The sequence below is a fragment of the Bacillus rossius genome (genome assembly GCF_032445375.1).
Source record: "Bacillus rossius redtenbacheri isolate Brsri chromosome 9 unlocalized genomic scaffold, Brsri_v3 Brsri_v3_scf9_2, whole genome shotgun sequence".
NCBI lineage: Eukaryota > Metazoa > Arthropoda > Insecta > Phasmatodea > Bacillidae > Bacillus > Bacillus rossius.
The window spans coordinates 6737913-6765637 of record NW_026962013.1 but is presented as its reverse complement, the minus strand read 5'-3'; the positions used below and the strand labels follow the sequence as shown (position 1 = coordinate 6765637).

Below are 27725 nucleotides of genomic sequence, written 5' to 3'. Positions count from 1 at the left end.
CTCGCGTGTGAGCCCAGCGGCCGCGGACGGTCGACGTCACGGCGCAGCTAAGGCGTGGCGGGGTGTGGACATGGCGGTTGGAGACGTGTGAACACACAGCGCAGTTATGGCGGTACGGGGTGTAGACCGGCCGCGGACGGTCGACGTCACCGCGCAGCTAAGGCGTGGCGGGGTGTGGACTCGGTGCCTGGAGACTTGTGAGCACACAGCGCAGTTAAGGCGGTACGGGGTGTAGACCGGCCGCGGGCGGTCGACGTCACGGCGCAGCTAAGGCAGGGCGGGGTGTGGACACGCTGACTGGAGACGTGTGAGCACACAGCACAGTTAAGGAGGTACGGGGTGTAGACAACTCGTGCGTGAGCCCAGCGGACGCGGACTATCGACGTCACGGTGCAGCTAAGGCGTGGCGGGGTGTGGACACGGTGGCTGGAGACGTGTGAACACACAGCGCAGTTAAGGAGGTACAGGGTGTAGACCGGCCGCGGACGGTCGACGTCACGGCGCAGCTAATGCGTGGCGGGGTGTGGACACGGTGGCTGGAGACTTGTGAACACACAGCGCAGTTAAGGCGGTACGGGGTGTAGACCGGCCGCGGGCGGTCGACGTCACGGCGCAGCTAAGTGTGGGCGAGGTGTGGACGCCAAGTACGTGGGCACGGCGGCCTGGAGACTCCGACGAACGGCTGGGAGGCGAGCTCAAGGCTGGCGCGTCCACCCATATAAACTGCAGACGCCGCGGCGTGGCTGGCTTAGTGCGAGGCGGGACGACGGCGGCGCAGTACCGGTGGATGATACACACGATGTCTCCGGCGGGGAAGGCGATGTGGCTCCTGGCAGCCGTTGCAGCGTGCGTGCTCGGCTACTCGCAAGGTGAGTGATGTTCACGTCCGCACCTTTAGGCACGTAACAATTCATCGTTTTACATTTGCGTTAAACGCTGTTTCTTTGTTTGTTTATCTTTTAACTGACGTATTTTTCATTTTTTAAAAAAATAACCTTTGTATAATAATTACACCTTTGTGAGTATTTGGCACGTAACAATACATCGTTTTACATTTGCGTTAAACGCTGTTTGTTTATCTTTTAACTGACGTATTTTTCATGATTTAAAAAAATTACCTTTGTATAATTAGCTACATACACCTTTGTATTTGGCACGTAACAATTAATCGTTTTACATTTGCGCTGAACGATGTTTGTTTGTTTATCTTTTAACTGACGTATTTTTCATGATTTAAGAAATAACCTTTGTATGATTAGCTATCATGGTCACATTTCATACATTTGTTGTACCAACTCGTAAAAATATCTCAATTTATTGCAGGACTAAAAATTTTCAGGTTTAAAGGCTATACAACGGGTTTCTTCATTTTCTTCTTTTTTAGTTAGCCGAGGTGTCAAAATTCTGTAAATTGTTGAGAATTTGGACATCGAAATAAAGTTTCCTGTTAAATCGTTTGTTTGGCTATCATTTGGCGCTACAGCTACTTTTCTCTGCGTACATCTGCATTATTAGCAGATTTTAGTTGAAATTTGTCTACAGAAGTATATTTGTAATCAAAACATCTATCAACCCTTATAACATGTCTATTCATATCCATCTTCTCGTATTTACTGGGAGTTACAATCGGCTAATAATTTTGTAGCCTTAGGTGTATTTTTGCATTTGTGAGTATGCTATTTTAAGTCTTAATTTGAGACGTCAAATTTTATCTAATCCACTATTTATTTTTCGAGTAGCAGACATTACAGGCATGATGAATAACTGTTTGCTATGTTTTTAGTTAAAAGAAAAAGGGAAAAAAGTGTCAAATAAAACTATTTTCCTCCTAAAATATTTTGTAGTGACTGTTTAATAGTGATAATTCTTTTAACATACGTATCGGGTTGTTTTAACTGTTATAAAAAAATTAAACAAGTTTATAACACGTTTATTATTATACACAAGTTTAGTAAATGATAAACTGTATTAGACACGATGTGACGTCCATGCCTAATTTAAGAAGTTGACCAGTCAAATGCACATTAGCCACTAAACTAAACTAATAATTCGAAAAACAGAACCAACAGGCATCAACTGGAATATTGTGACTCTAAACAAAAAACCCGTGACGAGTCTGTTTCGATGGTTCCGCTCCAAAACGTTATGCGCGCATGCATGCATGCATGTATGAAATGCATGCATGCATTAGCGGCGCTCTATGTGGAAAATAACCAGCTTAAGTCCGTAACATGTGGCGTGAAATAACCTTTTTGTGTCCGTACAAGGAACTACTTTCTTTGTTTAAAAAAAAAGCAGGAAAAGTATGTCGTCCGGAAATTCGCCACGCACCACCCACTTAACAGGCAAGCTTTGTCGTTATTTTTAATTATGTTTTTTTTTCAAGTTCGTATTGTGTCTCGAAACAACTACCTTAATTTTTGGGGAGTTATATCATGCGAATGTTGGCGTAAATTTAGGTCATATTTTCAAACACAAATTAGAAACCCCAGGTATCATCTGGGACTCAGACCTCGAACCTGCCACATGTATCCGAGTAAGACAGATATAATCCGCCGCGTTTGCACGATGCAGCAGCTAGCGGTGGTATATGCCTAGGGTAATGTATCCTTTTATTAAATAGTTGCAATTTCGTTGCTCAAAAAATCATTGTGTTCGTTGTAAGAGGTTGGTTGCGCACAGAAGAAAAAAAATCTGTATTTTTACAAAAGATTTATTTGGAAATCAGTTGCCAAGAAATAGTTTGTAGTACTACAAGAAATATACCATAAATTTGTGCAACACATGACCATGGTTATTTTTTCTTACATGAAATACATTTTTTCGAGATAATACTGAGTATTGCTTACGAAAATTAGATTTATTGATGTTTTATTCAAGAACGAATTTTTTTTAAAACCTTAGAAAAGCTAATCGAATGCTATACAACTGGACTTTATGCTGTATCATGCTTATTATGTGCAGAGGAAATACTGTAAAGCAATTCCGGGATCAGTTTACTAATAACTTTAATTATTGGAGGTACTGGGACAACACAAAGCATACACATAAATGCCCGGGTATGAATCCGAACCCAGTATTACTGCGAGCACAATTTTTAAGTAATATAGTTATTTCATGTAAATGTACAAATTTACAAATATCTGTAATTGTACATTTTCTGTTCCATTTGCAGTGCTAAGTTTCAAGAAAGGTTAAAATCTACGTCACCAAACCGCCCGGTAATGTGGTCGCTAGCGCCTTGCGACTTCAGATGCCGCAACTGAGTGCTAAAAAGGCCACGCCATCTTGGATTGTAGGACCGCTCCCGTTTGGAATTTCATTGTTCTCCAGCTTTGGGCACTTGTTGAAGTCGGTGTTTGTTGATTATGTCGCTCGTGGTGAAATACAGTAATAAGTAGAGACCTGAAAAATTCGCGGATTCATTCGGTGATAGGCTAGAATTCAAACACATATACCTCTTAGATAATTTTGCTATTGGCTTACTGTTCATCTGGACGAATCTCAACCAGTTATAAACCCTCAACCAAAGAAGGATCGAATCACATACAAACCAGCTGAGACGACTCGCAATTCGGCAGCCAATGAACTTGCGTTATTTGCCCGAGTGTAGGTACAGGGGTATGTGCAGTCTATCCTGAAGGCCATCGAAACCGCAAATTTGGCAGGTCTCTAGTAATAAGTGATCCCCTTCAGGCTGCTGCGGGCTGTCAGACTGTAATGAGGCATCAAAGCTTGGGAAGATATTATTTATGCCCTGTCAGGCCGAGAATTGGGATATATGACGCAAAATCGAAATAACACCAAATAAAAAAAAAAACCAAGATAGCTGGGAATAATTTCTCTTAGGTTGGTTAGTTCATGTCCTTGACATTACTTTTAATAAAATATAGTCCTGGAAATTTGTTTCAATTGAATTTGTTGTTCGGTTACAAATTTGCTCACCAGATATTTGTGTGCTGTGATAGGTCACGTAAGTAACCTTAATTATGAACGCTTATGTGACATTTTACCTGATGTTTAATAATTTTAAGTAAACATCCGTTGAGAAAATCCGAGACGAAACATAACGTGCAAGAGCATTATCGGGAAAAAATTTACAGGAAAAGGTCCTCTGGATGATAGAAAGACGTGAGACAACCCTGCCCCGTCTTGGCCGAGTGTGCTGGAACATTCCCTGGAAGAGCGAGATCGTAATTGCCGTCTAGTCGCTGCTTCGCCCTTACAGCTGTCAGAGTCCGGCCCGGCCCAGTGTTCGAACAAGGAAAGTGAAGGTCTCCTACACTGTTGCAAATTTTTCAGCTTAAATTTCCGCTGATTACAAATTATCCAAGGGTGTTAGTAAATTTGTCGTTATATCTTACTGGTGCAAAGTTTACTTTATTTGAATATGAATCCACCATTATATTCTTTATATATATATATAAATAAAATAAATGACTAAGACTTATGCAAAAACACACTTATTTCTTCCACGTGTGCGATTAACGTATTTGTACAGAAAGGCAGAATTTCGAAAGTTGAAGTACGGCGTAGATTCTAAGAAAATCCAGTTATATTGAATTACGGAGAGCTGTTCGTTTATTTCAGGCGCAGTTTACTTTGAAAAGTCTTTAAATTTACTGTAATTTCTAACGGTGTAGCGACTGGCGAATTCACCGTCACGTTTCGAGAAAGGTCTTTTGCAAGCCGCTAATTCTTCACCCGGATAAACGAGATAGGGGGCCAGCCCGCCTGGACAAGTGAATGGTTAGCTGCCACAGCTGTTCCGAGGACGTAAAAAAAAACGAGTCTGATTCATCGACGAGGCAGTCACCTTCTGCGTTTGCATCATGAAGTTGAATTATTTGACGCAGCGCAATGTTTGAGTCACGGAGTTCCAACATCGACGCCATGTCTACACGTTCTTCCGCTGTATTTCATTCACGCATAGCCAAAATTAAAAAAAAAAATTAGATGATACTGTACGTCCAAGATATAAACGGGCTCCAAACCAGTTGCTGCCTCATATGGGTCCTCATACCCACATAAGCACGTGTGATGCCAGAATTTGGGTTACGAAGTTATCAGACAACAAGTTACGCGTCTGGTCTGGGTTGCAACTGAATTCTATGGAAGAAACTAATTATATGCACACATATTATTACAAATAGGAATTATACCCGTAAACAAGAGACCCTATTGTTGGGGTCTCTTTCTGCACCAATAAAAAAAATTTTACCCTTGAATTTAGGAAGAATGCCGTTTACAAATTGTCAAGGGGTCTTTTCGAATAAATGGATATAGTATATGCTTACTGAAGATTAACGCACATGAATAATATTGAAGTGTTAAAAAAAAACCTTCAAAGACACTTGTGACCTCTACACCAAAAACAGTCTTCCGCCCGCATACATGTTCACAACTGAACCTAGGACTTTAAAATCGAAATTCGGCTTGGTTTATACGAAGAACCATTTGTCTGGAACAAAAACAGCCATTCGTTTATTTGCGATGCGACCTTCCTTGAAGAAGTCCGTAAATTAGCTGTGATTTCCAACAGTGTTCCCACCTGTAACAGAGTAAAAGAGCTCATGAACAGGATAAGATGCAAAGTAAAATTTTTTACAGTTTATTTATTACTTGGGCTCCAGTTTCAATCCAAGTTCAAAAATCTTGATTTCTATGCATGCGGTCCGTCAATGATTAAGACTCAAGTTTAAAGAAATATACTTAGTCATTTTGCGCCTATATATTTAACCATTTTTAACTATGTCTCTAACTGTAAAAAAAAAGCGATTGCTGGAAATACTAATTTTATGGCTGTTCAGAACGTAAGAACTGCATATTTTAACAAACAAAATTAATGATAATACGTCTAAATAAAAAAAAAATACAAGTTACGGGCCCTTTGTATGCTCCATTCCAACACGTTCTTGGCCGGTTTTGTTTTTAATTTGTGAAACGGAAAAAAAAAAATTGGTTGTCTGTAAAGTACGCTTGCGCCACATCTATCTATCTTCCACTCGATTGGAACAACCATCGATTTGACTTTTTCGAGGCACATTAAACTTGAAACACTCCCATTTGTTTCCTACTTTTCCTATCACCGTCCTATCCTTCACAGAATAACACAGATTGGAAGAAGTTAAATAGCAAACATGTATAAAAGTTATAGTTAAAATAATCTCTTCGTTAAAGTAATAAATATATTTGAATTAATGAGTGCATATAAAAGTAAATTTATCAATTAAATTGTAGATTTCATTTCACTCCTTCTTTGTATCCATACAAAATAGTGATAATTCAATGAAAATGACTCAATTTTATTCATAAAAGTATGCAATCATTTCATCAATGTTTTGTTATGACGTTGTCACGTTAAACTATCGTCCGTAAACCGACTTTGCAGACAACAAAATTTTTTTTCGTGCGTGCAGCCGGCGTTCATCGATTTATTAGACGTTGTCACGTAAAAAAAAAACTGATGTGGCTCGGCTTGCGAAGAGCATGTATGTAGACGGGCAGTCAGTGTTGGGAGAGAGACGCGATCTAGTGAACTGGTGCTGCTCAGACTGTTTGCTTATCAGACAACACTGCGACACAGTGTGCCGCAAACTGTATTGTCATCATAGCAGTTGCGGGCCTCGTGGTCCGTATGCCAGAACAAAGCGAGGCCTCGCTTCCTGACCTTCGCCAACCGTCATTAGCGACGCAGAGTGCTTCTCGGGAAACTCCTCCTCCTGGCGACGTGTGTCGGCCGCCAGAAACGCCCGCGTGAGCGAAGCCTTTGCGTGGTCAAGGCCACGTCTCCACAGTCGAGTTGGCAACATCCGTTTGTGTTTTCAATTACGATTACTTGAGGACTTTCCCCCTCGTGAATTCATCACGATAGCGCTCTCGCCTTTTTCTTTTCTTTTTTTTTTTATGCTTCTCCAATTCCCTCACCAGGCGTCCTATTTACAGTTAAGCTCAATACTGACTCTGTAACGTCAAAGATATATATATACACCTTGAACAATACAAGCGTATCATGAGATGCCATAGAGATGCGTATGAAATAGAAAATGGAACTTCGTCAATGGAGTAAGTAACTTTTGAAATACAGCTACATAAGTGAAACACGTCTTAATTTAAAGTGTTTGTTATATTCATCATTTTTCAATGGGAGCATTATGCGCCTTACGATAACTATGCTTATAATTACTAAATATATGTATGTGTCCAATTTTTTAATGTACATAATTTTCATTATTTGCACAATATTAAAAGAAATTGAATTTTTAATAAATATATATTTTATATTAAATTAAAGTGTTTGTTGTATTCATTTTTCAACGGGTGCCTTAGTACAGGTATAAGCGCCTTACAACCTCCTAGTTTACTAGTAACGGTAATAAGCCATGCCTGTGTCAACCAGTGGCCTTTTAAAGCACGAGAATAACGCTTAATAAATATCTGGTACACTGTTTGAAAATACAGTATTTGTGCGGACTTTTTTAACGAAGAAATTACATGAAATAAACGAAGAGTTCTTAGTAATATGCAGATAGTTGAATCTTCATAAAAACTACGCCGTTTTCCGACTTCTTAGCTGCAAACAGGATAAGCAGGGGCGACGGAAGACTACCATATCGGAAGACTACCATAATGGCAGTATTCCGCCTGGCCTCTTCGAAAAAGGCGGAAAAGTACCATAACGGAAATCTGCCATAAGTCCAAAGGACGAGACGGAATTCTGAAATATTTTCTTACACCCTCCATGGAATGAGTACAGCAGCATTGTCCTCGAAGTAGTGTATAGCATATTTGGTAGGTAGCGCTGTCAACCCTCTAGCTGTTTCTCAGGTTAACTTTAAAGCGTACGTATAGCGCTTCAGACGATGATAGTTGCAATAACAAATCATATCCAGATCGCGGACGAGAAGAAAGAAATGTTTCCAAAAATGTTATATAGGTAGCACTGTATTCTTATTACGACTATTAAAAAATACATGTGGTACCTAGTATTCCATTTGCCAAAATTTCTTATACGTTCTACGGAATGAGGAAAACAGCCTTACTCGCTTCATAGAATTTACATTTTTGCACAATGGAATAATTGAAATTATTGTAGATCATTATTTAATGAGTGCAAATCCAACGCAAATATTCAAGGATTTTTTAATGTAATGTTTTCTGTGACTGAACACAAAAAACTCAGATGTTAAGGTTTTGAATGTCTATAATAAATAATTTAAAGTCTACAAAATGTGTTTTTAAGATGCTGAAATGCGAGGGAAATATTTTTGTGTAGTGTAGTTTGTTGGCACAGGGCAAGCAGCACAGGCGCTCTAGGGGAGACATAGGCTCATATATTTCGAATGTTGATGGGCTTTGCACAGACCTGCAGTCTTTGAAAAATAAACTCTGTTGAAATTTAAGTATTTTTTATATTATAAAATTAAAAAAAACTAATATGCGTAGCATATTATCCTGCTTCATTAAAACTGTCAGATCTAACTGAAATTCAGTTTTTGTGCCTTACAGCACCTATAAATGAATTATGACATAAAATAACAACAAAAACACAAGATATACTCTGATACACATCAATGCGACAAAACACGAAACAACACACAGATAGATAAAGATTGATAATGTTCAGTTAACCAATTGGTTACTTTGGTTTTCACAAAAATCTTAAACCGAAACTAAAATGGTGTATACAAAATAATTATGTACATTACAAAAGTTTTACCAATGAATATTTGTATATTATACAAAAGGAGTTAGAATTGTTTACACATTTTATAGTTACTAATGGTTTTAAAAGTGTCACTACTTCTGTAATTGCAAGTTGGAATTCTTAATCCAAACCAAGTCATTATGTCTGAACCAAGAAAAACGGCAATAAAATGTTTATAATTAAAAGTGCATCACTGATCGAACGTCTAATAAATAGAAAATGCAAATAGGTTATATAAGAAAGTAGTACATTCAAAATAATTTAAATGCCTGAAATTTTTAAATATTAATTTTAGAAATTGTTCTGCATACTTTCCATTCTTTTCTAATTAAAATATTTTGATGCAGAGAAAGTTTTAAATGTAATAAGACCTAAATATCTTCATGTGTTGCTAATAGTATTCTACAAGTTGGTGAAAAAAAGCTTGGCATCCAATATAACTCGAAGGTCTTAAAAGAGGACACCACGTTTAATGTCATTACTTACTATGTGATAATTCTGATTAATTAAATTAGAATCTTTTGACTAAAGGTTATGCAGTAAATGCTATCGTAATTCAGAGACGTTTGTTAACTTGAAAATCAGATCCGGGCAGCTGAAATATCTTGCTGAATAGTTTCACAAACATATTTCCCAATTATATATTTTTTTTCATCAGCATCTTTTCTTGATCAATTCTGAATACAGTTGAAATATAATTTATTAAATATTAAAGATTAGTTGAGATAAACTACTACTTTGCGGAACACGTAATACCATTAAATTGTATTTGGAAATTTGACTGCAAAGCGTCTATTTGTAAGATATTTAAAACATTTGTACCACGCATTGCTTGACGAGGCCTAAAATTGACAAATTTTTAATCATAAAGTTATGTTGGAAAGTATCAAAGGCTTTTCTCATGTCGAAATAAAAAGAATATTTTATTTACATCTGGATTTATACTGGTACACACACACATGTGTGTGTTTGTGTGTTAAAGACGATATTCCTGATTGAAAACTATGTGGTTTTACAGAAATATTATTTTTAATAATAAATATTTTTTCGTCAAAAAGTGCTAAAATACTACGAAACAAAGGTTTCTGACTAGAATTTAACCGTCAATAATACTTCAAGAAAATATATACCGAAAAATGTTTAAACACACAACCACTGACTGATGCACACTTAATTAAAATATTTTTGTACAAAAGCAAAAAAAAAAAAATTAATGTTTTAAATGTTTGTTTCAGCTTTATTTATAACATGTTGGAATGATAATGCTACAGTTACTAAAAACTAAAACGCTAAAAAAACAAAAAATAAAATATTTTTGCAAAACTCCGTTCCCCCGGAGAAACCCCCGGAATGGCCACCGCATGGGGAGCCCAAGAAAAGAAACGGGCTCCCCATTTGGAAGCCACCTGGTAGGTTTTTTTCTGTTCCACCCACCGTTTCTTTGGTAGCCTGACTTGTCAAGGGATTGTATTCCTACCAGAGAAAATGCCGCCATTCTCTCTGGGCAATCCGCCTTGGAGGAGCCGGGGCGCGAACCCGGGTCCTACAAGTCACAAGGCAGGCGCTCTACCCCAGAACCAGAGTGGTAGAGCGGATACTTGCAGTCTTCTTAACACTGACATGATGTTATTCCACGAGTTTACTGTAACCTCGGTAACGAACAAATTTATGTGTTCTATGTTGTTCGTTCAGTATGAATTATGTAATTTCATAACAGTGAAATATAATTTGTGTAACTAGTCTGGCAATTTTTTAGTTGTTTTCCTGCAAACACACTTACAGCCCCGTTGAACAATATTTATATAGAAATATAGACTAGAAAAAAAAAATAAGTAAGAGCTTGCACTCTCGATGGTAAAGTTATTTTGAAATAAATGTTAGATAGAGTGTGTTTAGTTAGAATATGTGTGTGCTTACAAGCATGAAGTTATTGTATAAACATTTTATTTATTTGGTTTTAAAGCCGCAGAATCGTTAACCTTGTTATTTCACTTTTAACTTTTTTGTTTTGTTTTACCGTTCTTAATATGCGCAGCTAATACTGGAAAGCTATTTAAATAACTGTTAGCAAATAACTAAATATGGGAAGTACTGGGGCAACACGAAACATAAATGGTAACACTATTGTGTATTTATACAGTTATTTTCATGTAAATGTACAAATTAACAAATATGTAAGTTTACATGAATATTTCTGTTCCATTTACAAAAAAAAAAAATTGCTGTGCACAACGGCAAACAGAATAACTCAATGATGAAACTTAACAGATAAAAATTAAAAAAAACAACGGCTATACCGAAACGCACAGGTGAACCCAGCGATGTGAATAAACAGTGATGACAGCACAGACAAATACCGTAAGCAACAGTTGAGCGAAAAAACAGATATTTTGAAAACCACAATGATGATAGCGCAGACTAACACAGTATATGATTCCCAAGAGAACAGTTGCGACGTTTCGGAAAAGAGATCTTAAGGCACAAACAGGACTGATGTTTGTCATGACATACAGTTTAATTAGTAATGAATTAATTTACCTATTATTTAAAATCTTGTTTGTCAGTGGAGATTTTATTTAATGAACTATACTGAATTTGTTGATATTCACATAGACACTGACTTTCTTTAAACAGATTTGTGTTTCGTTTGTTTTATGTGTATATTTGTTTACACTTCTGTTAACAAGGCACGGGTATTAGTGCAGAGAAGCATATTCAAAAGAGCGTTGACCCTGAGCCTTTAAAAAAAAACATACAAAAATCTTCTAACATGTTAACAAAAATTTTAAATTTTGAATTTACGCAATGAATAATTCATTTAACGTCATATGTATTTCTGTACTTGAACTTAAAAGCCTGCTACAGATGGACTGAAAGAGGACTAAATAATATGACTTTCTTAACGCGGAAACCAACCCAGGAAGCTTACCCACGCGCCAGCTGGTAACAATGGCTGGCCCGTGCAAGGACGTACTTTGTTTGAACGCACTATGCTCCTAGAAATAATTTGCATAAAGGACGTCATGTGGTTCGTGAGGGACATTCCTGACGTAGAGCGAGTTTTCCTCAGCGGTAGGGCTGGTTCTGTAAACTCTACAAGACGTAAGGACGCGACACGCAACAAACGCAGGGAAACTACGGCAGTAAACGTAGTACGCTAGCAGCAATGCGTCTAAAATCCGTATACTTGAAACTGTAAAACTGTGGGCGTAATTATTTCCTTGAGGCCCCTCCCCCGGGCAAACCAATGAGACCTCTAAGATATATGTATTCCGAGATTTCTTGAAATAACTTCAGTCAAAAACAGTCAAATGTTAGGGTCGTTCTTTATTGTAAGCCATGTACATACGATCCCTTCAGAATGGTTGTGTGCTATCGTCTTGCTGACAACAGTAAATTCTTGCTTTTTATATATATATATATATATATATATATATACACAAATTTTGGTCGTTTCATTCTTTCGAAACAACTCGTTTATATTGTTTGACTACTAAACTTTGGCTGTATAAAAAAAAAAATAGGCAAATGCCACATATTTGTCGAGTCGTACAATTGCAACAGTACTAATTTTTTTTAGTAAATATGTAGAGTCGCGGTGTATGCGAAAAAAAATGCCAAAAATCCGAAAATACTTTTATTCTATGCTCTTTCACTTCCTATTTTCAATAAACCCGGCGGAGATAAGAAATTCCAAATACTTTAGGAGATATCGAATTTTTATTTTCCATCACAATACCGACCATTGTTGCTTGTTTACGTTTATGATTTTTTTTTATTTTCGCGACGTAGGTAGAACGACTACATCATTTTCTACTAATGGCAAAGGAATTGTACCCGCCTCTAACGTAGGTGAGTTTTTAACGTTTAAAATTTTAATGTTTTATTTGTTGCGCAAGTAATAAGTAAAAAAAAAAAATTACGTGAGTTCCTACCGTTCATCCTTTGTCCCGGTTTGTTAGGTCAGGTCAGCTACATTATAAATACTTTAAAACTAAACAACCGTTAAAATTAATTTATATTATTTTTAATGCCTGCTTAGTTTGAAAGTATTAATAATGTAACTGACCTGACCTAATCGACCATTTTAATTAATTAGGCATTCACGAACGGTAAATCAAGATGCACATAAAGTTCTGCCATTCCCGATTACACCCGAACAATTTATATGCGGCCAACCTCGGGTTTATTTATTAATATTTATATTTCTCTGTTTCTTTAATGTAGCTGTACTAACCTAACTAACCGTCCATAGTGTTTTAAAGTGTTTTAATGTAGCTAACCTAACATAACATAACTATAATAAAATTATTTTTCAGATTTTAATAGATACTCCTAAACAAGCAACAATGTAGTCGTTCACCTACGTCGCGGGAAAAAAAAATCATACTCGTCTCGTAAACAAGAAACAATGGTGGCCGCCTGAATTCACAGGTATTGTGATGAAAATTTAAAAATTAGATATCTCCTAAAGTATTTGGAATTTCTTATCTCCGCTGGTTTTAATGTAAAGAGGAAGTGAAAGAGCATATAATAAAAGTAATTTCAGATTTTTAGAATTTTTTTCGCAAAAACCGCTACTCTACATGTTCAAAATTAAAAAATTCCATATCTCCTAAAGTATTTGGAATTTCTTATCTCCGCCGGTTGATTTGAAAAGAGGAAGTGAAAGAGCATAGAATAAAAGTATTTTCGGATTTTTAGCATTTGTTTTCGCATATACCGTTACCCTACATATTTACCATTTTTTTTATAATTACTTAGGCATGATGAAAGAAAAGAAATATCGTGCATAAAAAGTAATGTTTTAGGAAAATACTGAACATTTAAAAATAGTTTGCGATAATTTTTTTAGACAATTTTGAGTCAGAAACCGTTATATAGAAGAATGTGTTGGTGAAAGTAGCAGCTTGAGGCAAGGTTTGACGGACAATAAATGTACTGAGTGGAGCTTATTAGTCTAAAGCACTGAACTTTAACGTAGTTGTTTACAATTTACTTATGATGTAGAATTAAATTGTTTCAGTACAAACGTTTTTATACCATAATGTAACACAATTAACAGTATGCATCGGTGGTTCAGTGGTAGAATGCTCGCCTGCCACGCGGGCGGCCCGGGTTCGATTCCCGGCCGATGCAACTTTTTATGTTCTTTAATATGTATCTTTTTTTTATGAATAGTAATGGTACTTTTAACATTTCTCCTTTTACTTAACATTATATTTGCATATATAAACGTAATTTACAATACAATCATTTCCAAACAGCCATAGCCAAAGGTTTCAAACATAGTACTCCACTACGCACTGTGCCTGATCAAAATACGCTTAAAATTATGATCTACAGCTCGTGGAAGCCATAAACTGTTTAGTTGTCCACATATTAGATGATTTTAAAAACAAGCGAACTTATTATAAACCAAATTCAAATGTATATTTTGTTAGTTTGCACACTGTCAGTAATTACAATAAATTTAAGGACTTCCCAACGAAGAATTCACCTGAAAAAAACAAGTTCTTCGTCATTTCGAATAACTAAATCTTTCTAGAAACCGCGCCGTATTCCGCCTTCCGAGTTGTGTGTTACGTTTTAAACAAGGGTGTTCTTACTGTAGACGTCACCAGTTTTTGAATGTTTTGTAAATATACCAAGTATATATATGTATATGTTTTTTATTCATGTTAATAGTAAGTTAACTCCTTGTCCGTGAATTCACGCAGATGGACGGAAATTTAATAACCAGCGTTCTTTGTAAATTGTAGGTGAAAATTTTTGAACAGTGCAAAAAAAAAAAAAAAAAACCTTGAGGGTGAGAGAGTACGTGACAGCCCTCTCTCGAAAAGATGCGACCGAACACTCTCTCGGACACGGCCAGCCAGTAGCGGATCTAGAGGGGGGGCTAAGGGGCTCAAGCCCCCCCCCCCAAAAGCATCTGGGTCCACTATTGTTTTAGTGTTTGCCTTGATAAAGCCTAGCCTCAGCTGGGTCAAGCCCCTCCCAAACCAAAATCCTGGATCCCCCACTGCGGCCAGCTGGTTACTGTGTCCCAAGGTCAGCTGTCCGGACAAAGAGGGAACGAGAGCTCTTCGAGTCGTCCTCCCACGGGCTCCGGACTGCGACGCTCCTCTGGCGACACTCGTCATCGACGAGGACGAACTCCGCGCATGCGCAAACCACTAGTTACGTGACATTGGACTGAGCCGCCGCGCCGCGGTGTCAGTAACTTCCAAGCACTCAGGATATATTTTTCTGACGTGACTTCTAATAAATCGATGAACGCCGGCTGGACGCACGAAAAAGTGTCCCGTTACGCACATTGTCCCGTTACGCTGTGTCCCGTTACGCTGTATTTATTCTTTTATTAATAAAAAAAGTAGCATCTGTCGGCGAGTGCAGTAATAATAGGTTATGTTAGATATTTGATTACAGTTTATTTATATGAAAACTTGTTCATAATTATATTTAAACGAAACATTAATGTGGTTTTCATTGCTTATTACAACAACAATTTCGGCAATAAAGGTTAATTATTCTTGCATTTTAAAAATCTGATTACTAGTATAATTTCAAGTATTTATTCTTTTATTATTAAAATAGAAATGATTCATTTTTATTCATAAAAGTATGCAATCATTTCATCAATGTTTTGTTATGAAGTTGTCACGTTAAACTATCGTCCGTAAACCGACTTTACAGACAACCAATTTTTTTTGTGTATTATTTCTACACGACAAAATTACGGGTTCGAAACAACTGAAGTTTCGAGAAAATAATTTCATACGTTAATCTTTAACATCAATGTAATTTTTTCTTCTCCAAAATGCACATTTAAGATGCACAGTGCATATGTGGCTGCAAGCAACGACCATGTATCTGAAAGACTGGAAACTTATTGTTTTTCTGTACCCCGCATACAATCGCCGACTACACAACCATCTATGAATCTGCAAATGAAGTAACGTGATGGAAAGTGAGTGCGGTAGAAAGTATTGAAAAAATCCATTGTCAATGTTTTTTTTGGGCTCGAACGGAGGCACTAGATAACTATCAGTTCCGCATAGTAGAGTATAAATAATATTAATAATAATCCCCTCAAGACTTTTTTATTACCAGGATGCTCTATACAATTTAAGAATTCTTCTTTACCTAATGAACTATATTATACCTGCTAATCTCATTTTCTTCAGTTATTATAGAAGCGATCAGGTGTTAATACATTACCGAAAAAACAAAACACATTTAACAAACATTAATATTGAATAATTCTTCATCATACTTTAATATTTAATTCATACATTTAAATATGTCAAAATATTTCATTTATTATTTCATTATAAGTGTTGACGCTCGATTGCGCTCAGATAAATAAATAGACAAATAAAGTGTTGTAGTTTTCCTCTAAGTAGGATTTGATCCGATTAATATATTTTATAATAAAAATAATAATAATAATGGCAGGTCGACGATGTTACGTGCGAAACATCCTCACACCCGTTAAAAAATGAAAAAAAAAAAAAAAAGTCGATGCGTATTCTTCATTTCTCCGCCATATAACGTTATTGGTCACAAGTTTCCTTACGCACGACGCGAAGACCTAGCGCCGGCTCATAGGCGTTACCGCATGGGAATCCTTCTTTTCACAGACGAGAGAGCCAAACGCCTGCATCTTCGGTTTTTTTTTTTGTTCATTGTAAATAAATATGGCGGTATTGATAAAATGATACTAATGGTCAATTAGGTTAGGTTAGCTACATTATAAATACTTTAAAACATCGTGGACGGTTGATTTGGTTAGGATAGCTTCATAAAAGATACGGGGAAAAAAGCATGAACTTCGGGGAACTTCGGGTTTTGGCTCTCTCGTCTGTGAAAAGAAGGCTTCCCCCGCTAGAAGCACCAGCGAGCGTCGCACCTACGTATCCTCCGGAGGATAGTGTGCGGAGACCGGAGAACCCGCCCAGTTGGCGACACTGGTGCAGTGCCTTGTTAAGTAGGGGGGGGGGGGATAAAGCCGAGACGCGACCCCTCGACCTTTGCCCTGCCCTGGTTGTCGGCACCGCGGCGCCCCCAAGGTCGCCCGGCCAGGCCCGCCAACAGGATGTGCAGCCCTCGTGAGTCAGCCGTGCAGCCTTTACGGATGTAGACTGCCCGAGCGACTTGCGCAGCAACAACAAAATGGCGGCTCCCGGAAAATTTTGCGGAGGCGGGGGGGTTACAATTCAAACGCAATTGCAAAAAAAAAAGGGGGGGGTGGTTGTCTGTGAAGTCGGTTTACGGACGATAATTTTACGTGATAACGTCATAAGAAAACATTGATGAAAAATTGCATACTTTTTAATTTTCAAATATTATTTACAGTTTATGCAAATTTAATTTAAATAATTTGTTTAAATATAATCACGAACAATTAGTTATAGAATAAACTGATGATCAAATCAATGTCAATAAATTGTTAATTTGAAATGACGAAATAGGACAATTTTTTAAATTGCTGCTTTTAAAAAGCCCGCCTTAACCTGTTTGATTTTATAGAAGATTTTTCTCGCACGGTGGTTGGCCGGTTCTTGCACGCTCTGCTCAAGCGGAACGTGACAATGTTTCGTGCGTGCATCCGGCGTTCATCGATTTATAAGACGTTATCACGTCAAAAAAGAAGAAGAAATTTAGAAATTGGCCTTGGTTTGAACAAGATGGGCAGTATTTTAATAAAAAATTTCTCGTCGAAAATCAGTTTAAAAGCCATGGTTTAGTATTTTTCCCAAGTAAAATTCGTTTTTATCGAAGCCTTTTCATTGTCTATACTTTAAAATATCGGTTGTAATTGGAATGATTCGATAGTGGTCGTAGCTGCTCCGGCAGCGAATTCTAGCGGTTGGCGCGGAAACTACGAGTGATTTCTGCTGCACCTGTTTTCAGCGCTGATCTCAAATCAACACTGCGCGAACAGACATGTACGGAATTTTTACGAACTCTATGAGGGTATTGTAATCACACACAAATATTAGAGCATTATTTACAAAATTTCAAACGATATATATAGGATTGACAAAATATTACATCATTATAAATTTTTTTTTCAAAATCTGAGTCTCAGCCATCTAAACTTTTCTGCACATTTTATTGAACAAAACGCTCGGGAGTAGAGGATAGACACCTTTATGAAAAACGCTGTTTTTTCTAGTTTTGATTCACTCAATACTTTAGTTCAGTGCTAAAATAATGTTTTATTTATTTATCAAAGAAAATACTCATATTTTAAACTGCTTCGTTTTTTAATAACTTTCTAATACCAGCATGTGTTTTCAATCGTTATAAAAAGCAACAGACATGACGTAACGTCGCACGAGCTGCTATCTTGTGGCGACCGCATCAACCATTTGCTAACCGCGTCACAATCGATTGTAGCGACTTCATATCGTTTCAGCCTAACAATAGATATGCACATAACATTTCTTCGATAATACTGCCACCGGTCGCGTAGATTTACATGAGGGTAGATTAGTATGTGTTAGCGTAACATTTAGAGGAATGATCTCAAGATCTTTCTTGAGCTACGACATTGGATTGCAGATCTAGAAGTAGAATGGTGCAACTGGCCATTACTTATATACTGTAAAAAAATTGTATAATTTTACACGACTGTTGGTGTCAGCAGGAATTTCCTGATTTCCCCCCCCCCCCCACCCCGAATCCACATGTGTATGCGTTTTTTACCACAACCGTTGTAAAACAGCACTGTCGTAGTGTAAATTTACAGGAATCCTGTTGTTGCAAATTCAGCTTTAATGTTTTTTTTTGTAAATTTTCTTAATGTAAAATTACACATACATTGTCTGTGTAAAATAAGCTTTCGTTTTGATATTAATCACATTCTTTGTATAGCACCAACTCTGACATTGTAAAATTAGCTTCTGATTTGGTGTTTTAACACCAAATCTTACTCTTACACCGTCTGTGTAAAATGATAATCTTGTCAATATATTTTTGACTTTTCTCCATGCAAAATCTACCTACATAGTCAGTATAAAATTAGTTTTGGTTTTTGCATTTGATCTTTTCATCTCGCGGTATATTTCACCGCCAGGATAGACTCCACAGTTCTACTAATACGCGACGGATGACAAACCGTCCATTGACTGCTGCTTGTGGTATGCTGGGATCACAATAGCGCGACGCGAAGCACGCGATGCGACAGAAAAATATCGTGTTGTGAGCATGTTCTCACCCACGCGACAAACAAAATCAGGCGATCAGATATAACATGTTTCTTGACATCATACACGGAACAAACATACAACAGTCACCAAACTTGCAGGTTTCATTTTTTTTTTAATCGGTACGTTTTGAGAGAAACGTGTTTAATTAAAATTTTAAATTCGATTGGAAAATTGGTTAATATCTTTTACGTTAAATCATGTTTAGTACCGGATATGTTTGATATTTTATACTTTCTAATTATTTTTTTGCGTTGTATTGTATTTTTAAGATTTTTCAATTACTAGGCCAAATATTTTTTTAAAAGTTTTAATTATGTATATATTTTTATTGTTATCACTTTACATGTACCTACTTTGAAATGTTTATGTAGTTAGGTGCAAGACAAAGAGGCACGCTTTAACTTCTCCGCATAAAATAATTACATAAAATAAATAAATAAATAAATAAATCCATATTTACTTCTTGGTGTTACTAGAATTTCCTAGAACCTTTCTTTGCTGCAGAACATGGCGGGAGTGTTCTTTCTCCAGTACCTACTCTTTGCTGGTGTCACTGTTTTGCCGACTCTAAGGACGTCTTGTCTTCGACAAGACCTTGAACTAACCTTAAAAACAAAATTAAAAATTAACATGTTGTGGATCGTAACCTTCACACACGAGCAAAAACAACTCATTAAACCCTAATTACCCTAATTACCCAGTCTGTTAGTACAGCCTGAGCTGCGGCTTGGAACGACCGGCCCAAATTTTTGAAAACATGGTGAACATGACAATGCTAAAAAAAATAATTTGAAACTACCTGATTCACACGCCGCCACGTACAACCCGCTCAAGGGAACGAGTTCTCTTCACCGTCCGCTACCTGTTTCTCCGCCCTTTTCACGTCAGACACGTTTCACAACAATGTTCCACGAAAACGTTGCATTAAAATTTGGCCTTGAAGTTTTACTCCAATCGCACCCAAAGAAGGTTCGCTTGAAAAATAAAGAGTGCGCGTAACTCAGTACATGTGATGAAAGTAAAACTTCTTTGGCAATTCAAACCTCGACTCGAAACTATATCGTAAGGGGTAAAACGGCAGCGAGAGCAAAAGAGAGAAAGACCATTTATCTAAATAAACATGAACTAACCAAATTATTACTCATCAAAAAAAATTGCTCAGAATATTAATAATTATTGATTAATCAGTAATGATTAATTAACAATAAATATTATTCACTGTTGAAATAATCACACCATAAAATGTTATATTAAGATTTTTAGGACCCCCAACTATAGCATGAAAACAATTCTAACTACAATTTAAAACATTTTCGAAAGTAAATCAATTTAAATATATTTTATTCTCAACCACATTTATACTATTGCTTAGTATTACTCAGAAAAACTATTTACACAATTTAATAACAAGAATACACATCGCGGGAATTTTTGCTTTCGTTTCTTTTTCAAGTATTTAAGAATCCTCACCATTTTGTATTTATTATTAATTTGTTTCAAACAGACATAAATAAATAAAACATGAATTATCAAAATTATTACTCACTTTAAAATAACAGGTCAGGATACCTGTCTATAATTATTTATCAATTTATCAAGAGAAGGCGTACCGTACCGCCTTAACTTCGCCACCAATAAAGACGATAAACAAACAAACAAACAAACACTGTTGAAAAACTAAAAACTTAAATTTTTTTATTAAATATCAAAGCTAGGATTGACTATAATAAATTAGTTTTTAATTTAATTTTATATTATGTATAGATTAGACGTGATCGAGCATTTTTCTAGACTGATTTTGTAGTTCTGCAAATACCACCTCATCATTGAGTTACAGTGCAACAGATTTTGCCATTAGACTACATAGACCTACTGCAATGTATTCATAGGCATTAATAATGTTCTGCAGTCGAATGAATGAACAATGAGTAACGCGACGCGAAATCTAAACGGCTCGGACCTTCCACACGGTAACCATATTTCCACAAAGTGAAAATAAAAACAATTAATATTCTACGCACGGGATTTGTTTAAATTTTTTTTAACTAGTGGGATCATAATTATAACACGGTGTGTGATATAGTTAATCAAATAAAATATTCAAATAATTACCCTGTCTAACTAAAGCGTGGAAAGCATTATACGAGAAAAAATATTTAGTTACACAGCTAAAACAATGCTCATGTAACACTGTTTAACAATACTGATTTACACAAGTAATTAAAGTAGTACGTACTTGAAAGAACACCAATTTCTTGCGGAGATGGCCCGTGTGGCGCGGTGCACAACAATAACCTCAAACCCCACTGTGTTGCCCTCTGCCCAAGTCGGTGTGGCGTCAGGCGCAGGCGTGTTCCAACTGGCGCGACCCGTCTATCCCTGCAGCATGGCAGGTTGAAACCTGAGCCGTACGCCGCCACGTGGAGCTCTCGGCCCGCCGAGTTCTCTGCACCGTCCGCAACAGTTTAGCGTCAGAAATCGTTTCACAGTTAGGTTAGGATTGGTAGTCATCCTTCCCTAACCTAAACCCTTCCCAAACAAAATACACTTAGTTTTAGTTAGGTTAGGAAGTGCTGACTGGCAGCGGAGTGAGTGGTCAGTGTAGCCACTCACCACCAGGAGCGCTCGCGTCCCTGGTCACTAAATCCAGTCCTGGATAAAAAGCAAAGCAGACCACGAGTCCAAGTGCCCCCCCCCCCTCCCCCGGAATGGTAGACTCTTATCTACTCTGTCCAACTCTTCATCCAGACCATCCTCTGTCTCCTGTATTCTCCTACACTTAATGCATGCAAATTTGCACCCCGCATGACAGCGCCCAGGGTTTTTCCCTGTGTCTGTGCATGATTTCACCTGGGCCCCAGCCTATCTCTAGTTATAGTTTAGATTTAAGAGTGAGGGGAGTTAGTCATGGCGCCAATTTCTGCCATGGCTGGCCAATCCCCTCCTAGCACATGATGCATGCGACCCTCTCCCTGCATGGTTGATCCCAGCATGACTAGGCGTATAGGCTGAGACGCACCTAGGCAGGGTGTCCACAGTTAGTACTTTCGTACTAGATCTAGTACTTTTTTAAGTTTTTTAGTGGTCTAGTACATTTACGCTCAGATCTAGTACGTTTTTTCTTTAATATAATAATATTACAGTAACTCCAATATGTTTTATTATTAAGCGTAATTACTTTTAAAAACTATGGAATTTATGTGTGTGTGTGGTGTGATATTTAAGTTCAAGCATTGCAATGCCATAATAACTTCCTAAATTTTTAAAACCATATAAAAATTATAATTTAGTACTTTTTTTTTAAACTAGTACTTTTTTCTCGTCTAAGTTGGTACGAAATATTTTTTCCACCTAGGTCCCTCCCCTAACCCGGACCCCTCCCAAATACACTTAGTTATAATTAGGTTAGGAAAAAAAACCGTTAAAATTCGGCTTTCAAATGTTACTATCATCGCGCCTAAGGAAGTTTCACCTGAAAAAAGACTTCAGCCGGTGAGGACGCGATGACGCAGACGCGGCGACTCCCATTGTTGCAGGCCAGCAGCCGGTTGTGGTGGACGACCTGTGCCTGGGCTGCATCTGCGAGGCGGTGTCCAACTGCAACCGCACCGTCACGTGCACGGGAGACGTGTGCGGCCTGTTCCGCATCACGTGGGCCTACTGGGCCGACTCGGGCAAGCCCGTGCTGGCCAACGACCACCCGGACAGCCCCGACGGTGAGTCCGCGACGACTGTCCAACAATGTCCCAGTTTGTGCATGGATTTTTTACGTGATAACGTCTTATAAATCGATGAACGCCTGCTGCACGCACGAAAAAGGTTTGACTCATTGTCACGTTCCGCCTGAGCCAAGCGTGCAAGAACCTGCCAACCACCGTGCGAAAAAATATATTATAATATTAAACAGGTTAAGGCGGGCTTTTTAAAAGCAGTATTTTTAAAAAAAAAATGATTTATTTGTCCAATTTCGTCATTTCAAATTAACAATTTATTGACATTGATTTGATTATCAGTTTATTTCTATAACTAATTGTTCGTGATTATATTTAAACAATATATTTATATTAAATTTGCAAAAACTGTAAATAATATTTGAAAATTAAAAAGTATGTAATTTTTCATCAGTGTTATCTTATGACGTTATCAAGTAAAATTATCGTCCATAAACAGACTTTACAAACAATCCTTTTTTATATAGTACAAACTGTATGCGTTTTTATAGTTTTGGTTCAAGTTCACAACCAAAGAGTAACTCAAAACAGTATCAGATAAGCGCATTCGCGTAGTAAGTACTGCTTTTGTTGTTTTCACGCTCGCAGCGCCACCTACGTAAAATGGCGACTCCTGAGCGTAATTTACCCAATTAGCAGAGGTTGAACCAATAAACCTTATTTGGCAACAGGATGGAGCCCCTCCCCATTGTACGAGAGTGGTTGAACGTCAAGGGCCCTGACAGTTGGATTGGTCGTAATGGCCTAGACGACAGAACTCTTTTTTCGCTGGCCTCCACGTTCACCTGACATAACGCCATGGGATTTTTTTTTCCTTCGGGGCTTCATAAAACATTGAGTCTACTTCCACCGTTACCATTGAACAAGAAAAAACTAGCTTATCTTACCTTGAATTTGATGTATGATTTGTTGTAAAGAGTCTAAATTAAACTGTTATAATATACTAGTGATACTGCGACATTCTTTTATGGAGACCCTATACTACTATAGGCGCGATATGGGAACATACGAGAATGAATTTTACCTATGCACGCGCACCCAGCAACAAATATTCCACATGATGAAAAAACGTCACATACAATAAAAAAATTATTATGTGCTTTTACATTTTATACTTTTAGTGATTTATAGTGAATTTATTTATTTATTGTGAAGTTTAGTGATTGCAATTATGTCCTTAAACTTTTTCAAGTGTATTTATAGTTAGTTATTTTTTTATTACGCCAAGTAAATACAACTTCTAACGCTTGCACATTAAGTAGGTACACGAGTTTTTAAAAATGATTCATGCGATTGGGAATTTTAATTTAGTGCAGTTTTTTTTTTCCGGACATTCGCCATTGTAGTTTTGCACTTTTGTCATGGAAAAATGTCCGAAAATCAAAAAATAAATATAAAAAATATGAAGATAAAAAAATTCACAGAAAACAAGACTGAATCAGCTGATGTCGGACAATACTTAACGAACTGTGAATTTAAAGAAGCCTATTTATAAAAAATAGTTTTTTTTTTGATACATGACATTATTTTTATAAGATGTGTAACTACTTTTACAAGCGTAGGATCACAACCGTTAATGAACTTTTTCTTTTTCAGCTTACGTGCGGTGTGTGACCGACCCCTTCTGCGCTGCGACGGCCGTGCGAGGCTACATGGCCAAGTTCGCTAAGGTACAGTCGCATTCCCAGTGTTCTAGATCACCTGTGCAACAGCCCAGGGTCTGAAAACGAACGTGTTTTAGCTACCGTGTTTAACATATTACATATTCATTTTCTTGGCTTCTGGGCGACTGAGACTAAGTCTGACTGTCAGTCAGACTTAAGTCCACCTGATGACGGCAGCAGCGATGACTGCCGAAACGTCGCATGACGATTACCTGACACGGCCTACACCTAGATGCCAAGAAAATGCAGACAATGGCCGCGAAAGCCTGCTATCTTTATATTATATCTATTATATTCTCTACAAATACTGATTTTGTGACCAGCGACAATGTCGCCAGGAAGATATTTAGTTCCTAGTTCTGGCAGCATTCTACAATTCGTTTATTTACAATATTTTTACTAATCATACTTCAGAAACATAGTATTATTGTCACTAACTATAGTTAGAATCTACTTAGTTAAAAATAATTTACATAATCGAATTAGTACTTGTAAGTAGAACTTTTATTTCTTTACTATAAGTGTACGTTCGATATCAAACTTATTATACCTAGGACAGTGAATGCATGTGCATGTTATAAATGCCCTGAATGGAGAGAAAGGTTTGTTTTCATTAAATATATATGTTTGCATTCGTAGATTTAAACAAGTATTTTGGAGTAGATAAAAGTTTTTGTTTGACCTAGAAAATGATTTCGTCGCTTAGAGGCGACACCGCGCCAGAAGCACCAGCAAGTCACGTCACACACACACCTGGCTAAACGGGTCCCTTCAGGGGTGTTATGTGTGTTCCCTGTGTCTATGCAGGTTTTACCTGTTGCCCAACTTATCTAGTTTTAGTCTAGAATAGTCGGTGAGGGGGAGTTAGTCGTGGCTAAAACGTTGCCATGGCTGGCCAATCCCCCTCCTAGCACATTATGCCAAGGGCGTCGCCAGGAAGGGGGGTAGGGGGGGAAGTTACCCCCCCCCCCCCTAGAGCCCTAGAGATCCAAAAATGTGTAGCCAAATGCAAAGAAATACATACTTTTCCCACAACATGCCCCCCCCCCCCCACCCTAGGCCATCGTCTGGCGACGCCCTTGCATGATGCATGCTACCCCTCCTGCATGACTAACACCCTGCATGATTAGAGCGTTATAGGCTTCGGCCTGAGACGCACTTAGAGTCTTTCCCTGACCCGGACCCCTCCCAAACACACTTAGTTTTTAGTAGAGACCCGAAAAAAATCGCGGATTCAATTCGCGGTATCCTAAAATTGAAATAGTTATACACCAATGCTGCTTCTACCATTGACTACTCACAACTCATCTTCAGGACTCTGGGCCAGTAATAAACACGTGACCAAATCTGTAACGAATCACAGGCTACTACGTTGGGACGTCTCACACGACAGCAGCCAATGAGTGGGTGACATTTTCCCTAAGTACACATTGAGCTGTGGAGTTCATCCCAGCGGTCATTGAACCCGCGAATTTTTCCGGTCCCCTAGTTTTTAGTTAGGTTAGGAAAAAAATAAAATAAAAATTGTGTCTTGCGATGCTGGCAGGACTGCAACGGCGACGGCGCGGTGTCGTGCTTCGACTTCGCCGCGATCCACCGCCTGGGCGGCTACGGCTGCAGCGGCGCGCTCGACTACAACTACCAGAACAGGTTCCTGCAGTGCCAGGCCCAGGTGGCGCAGCTGTCCAATGGCAAGTGAGGGGGCGTGGCCTCCCGCCCGGGCCACGGCTCGGCGCTCCGGCAGCACACGTCGCATCGCTGCGAGCGGAGAACACACATGCGTGCGTCCGCAGTCAGCGCGGGAAGAACTCAGTGTGACGTGGACGGACCATACAGCATCGCAACCTACATTCCTATAGTTCATTCCACATAGCTTTGCATTTTTGAAGACTTGAGATATGTTCCACGATTAAGATTTTATTATATCTATTTTATTTAAAATAAATTTCACGTGGAGCATATATTGCAAATCAGAGGCTTTTGTTTTAAATGTTCAACCATGCTCGAAATCAATAAATAAATTATTTTATAGGCTTTATTTTATTTTTGTAATTACTGTGAATGATAACCCCGATTTTATTCCAGCATAATTTCATATAACTGTTAACAAGAAGGGTGGTTAAGTTGTTGCTACAACAAATATGTCATCGGTGTAATTTAAAGCATCATTACTATATATATACATATATATACGCACACACACGCGCACACATATACATATATATATACTATTTCGCCTGGTATTTTCTTGTGAAAATGTGTTTGGTATTCGACTAACACGAATCATGAAAAATGCTTAAGTAATCTTTAAACTCCATATAAACCCCTCAGCTAAATTCCAATATTTATACAATGGCTTGGTTGCTTTGAATCTTGGTATGTAGTTAAACTTAATATTGCCACTGGCATGTATGGCTTTGATGAATCAGTATGGTTTTATAAAATTCGTAACTTAATTTTAGTAGACATTCATCGACATTATAATTTTTGTTAATAGCCTATGTGGTATGTAATACATATTTCAAGTCTGAGCACCAAAAACATAAAAAGGAAACCATTGTGAGAGATGACTTGCTGAAAACAGTTTTAAATATGCTATCTACATTTGAATTTTTGAGTAGCTGTAGTATTTTAAAAATGGTTTAGTAAAGATTTTTTCTTCAACCCGGGCTATAGCTGATATTAAGCATTAGTTAATTTAAGGTGCTTTTATATTTTGACACAGATTCTCGCATTGTCCAACTGTCATACCACAAAATAAAATGTCAAAAAATTCCAATATCTTGAACAACTAAATTTGCTTTTAATTTTTGACAATCTTTTAGTAGGTATAATCTTGAGTGCCTAAGATAAATATTTTTTGCCAATAATTGAATCAGTTAAGTTTTACTTAACTGCACCCGGACCGCTAACAGTCATATCATTATGCCCTGTTTGGTCTGACAGACGATTAGTGATCACACCTTCCTGCTGTTCCCAACCCCAAAGTCATTCCTGTTTCACTCTGTGCATCCTAGTCTTCGCATCAACTTTTATATCATCTGTTCCAAAACTGAACTTGGTGATACAGACTGTCCATACAGGAATGTCCTAGTTTCAATGGTATATTATAAAAGTTTAATTTAGGATATTTACAACAAATAAAATATCAAACTGAAGGTAAACTAACATATTTTTTTTCTTACAAATGTTCAATATGTGAACCTTTAGTTATACGGCACACATCCAACGTAAAGTCGAATTCTTCTCACACTTTGGTTAACAAGTCCGGAGAAATGGAAGCAGTAGCCTTTTGGATTATGTGTCTCAAAACTCTGGAAAATCATTGGGTAGCGGCGGAACGTAGACACGTTATTTAGTAAAGCACGCAAGATCTTTAGTAAAGCCCCAAAGGAAAAAAAAATTG

At 37.7% G+C, this 27725-nt stretch overlaps 1 protein-coding gene and 1 non-coding gene across 2 annotated transcripts; both read left to right on the top strand.

Annotated features, from left to right (window-relative positions):
* The first annotated feature begins 106 nt into the window (after positions 1-106).
* On the top strand, positions 107-27725 carry LOC134543241 (uncharacterized). The gene is made up of 5 exons (XM_063388146.1): positions 107-197; positions 585-869; positions 22461-22640; positions 24252-24325; positions 25866-27725. Exons 1-5 carry the CDS (start codon positions 107-109, stop codon positions 26016-26018), a joined length of 783 nt encoding a protein of 260 aa, XP_063244216.1. The 3' UTR covers positions 26019-27725.
* Positions 13776-13846, top strand: Trnag-gcc (transfer RNA glycine (anticodon GCC)). The gene has a single exon. It is a non-coding gene; the product is annotated as a tRNA-Gly (tRNA).

Excerpts from the sequence above, each read along its gene's own strand:
- LOC134543241 (XM_063388146.1), top strand. The coding sequence starts at position 107 with ATGGCGGTACGGGGTGTAGACCGGCCGCGGACGGTCGACGTCACCGCG. Across the intron at positions 870-22,460 it reads CGTGCTCGGCTACTCGCAAG|GCCAGCAGCCGGTTGTGGTG; the intron begins GTGAGTGATGTT and ends CCATTGTTGCAG. Across the intron at positions 22,641-24,251 it reads CCACCCGGACAGCCCCGACG|CTTACGTGCGGTGTGTGACC; the intron begins GTGAGTCCGCGA and ends TTTCTTTTTCAG.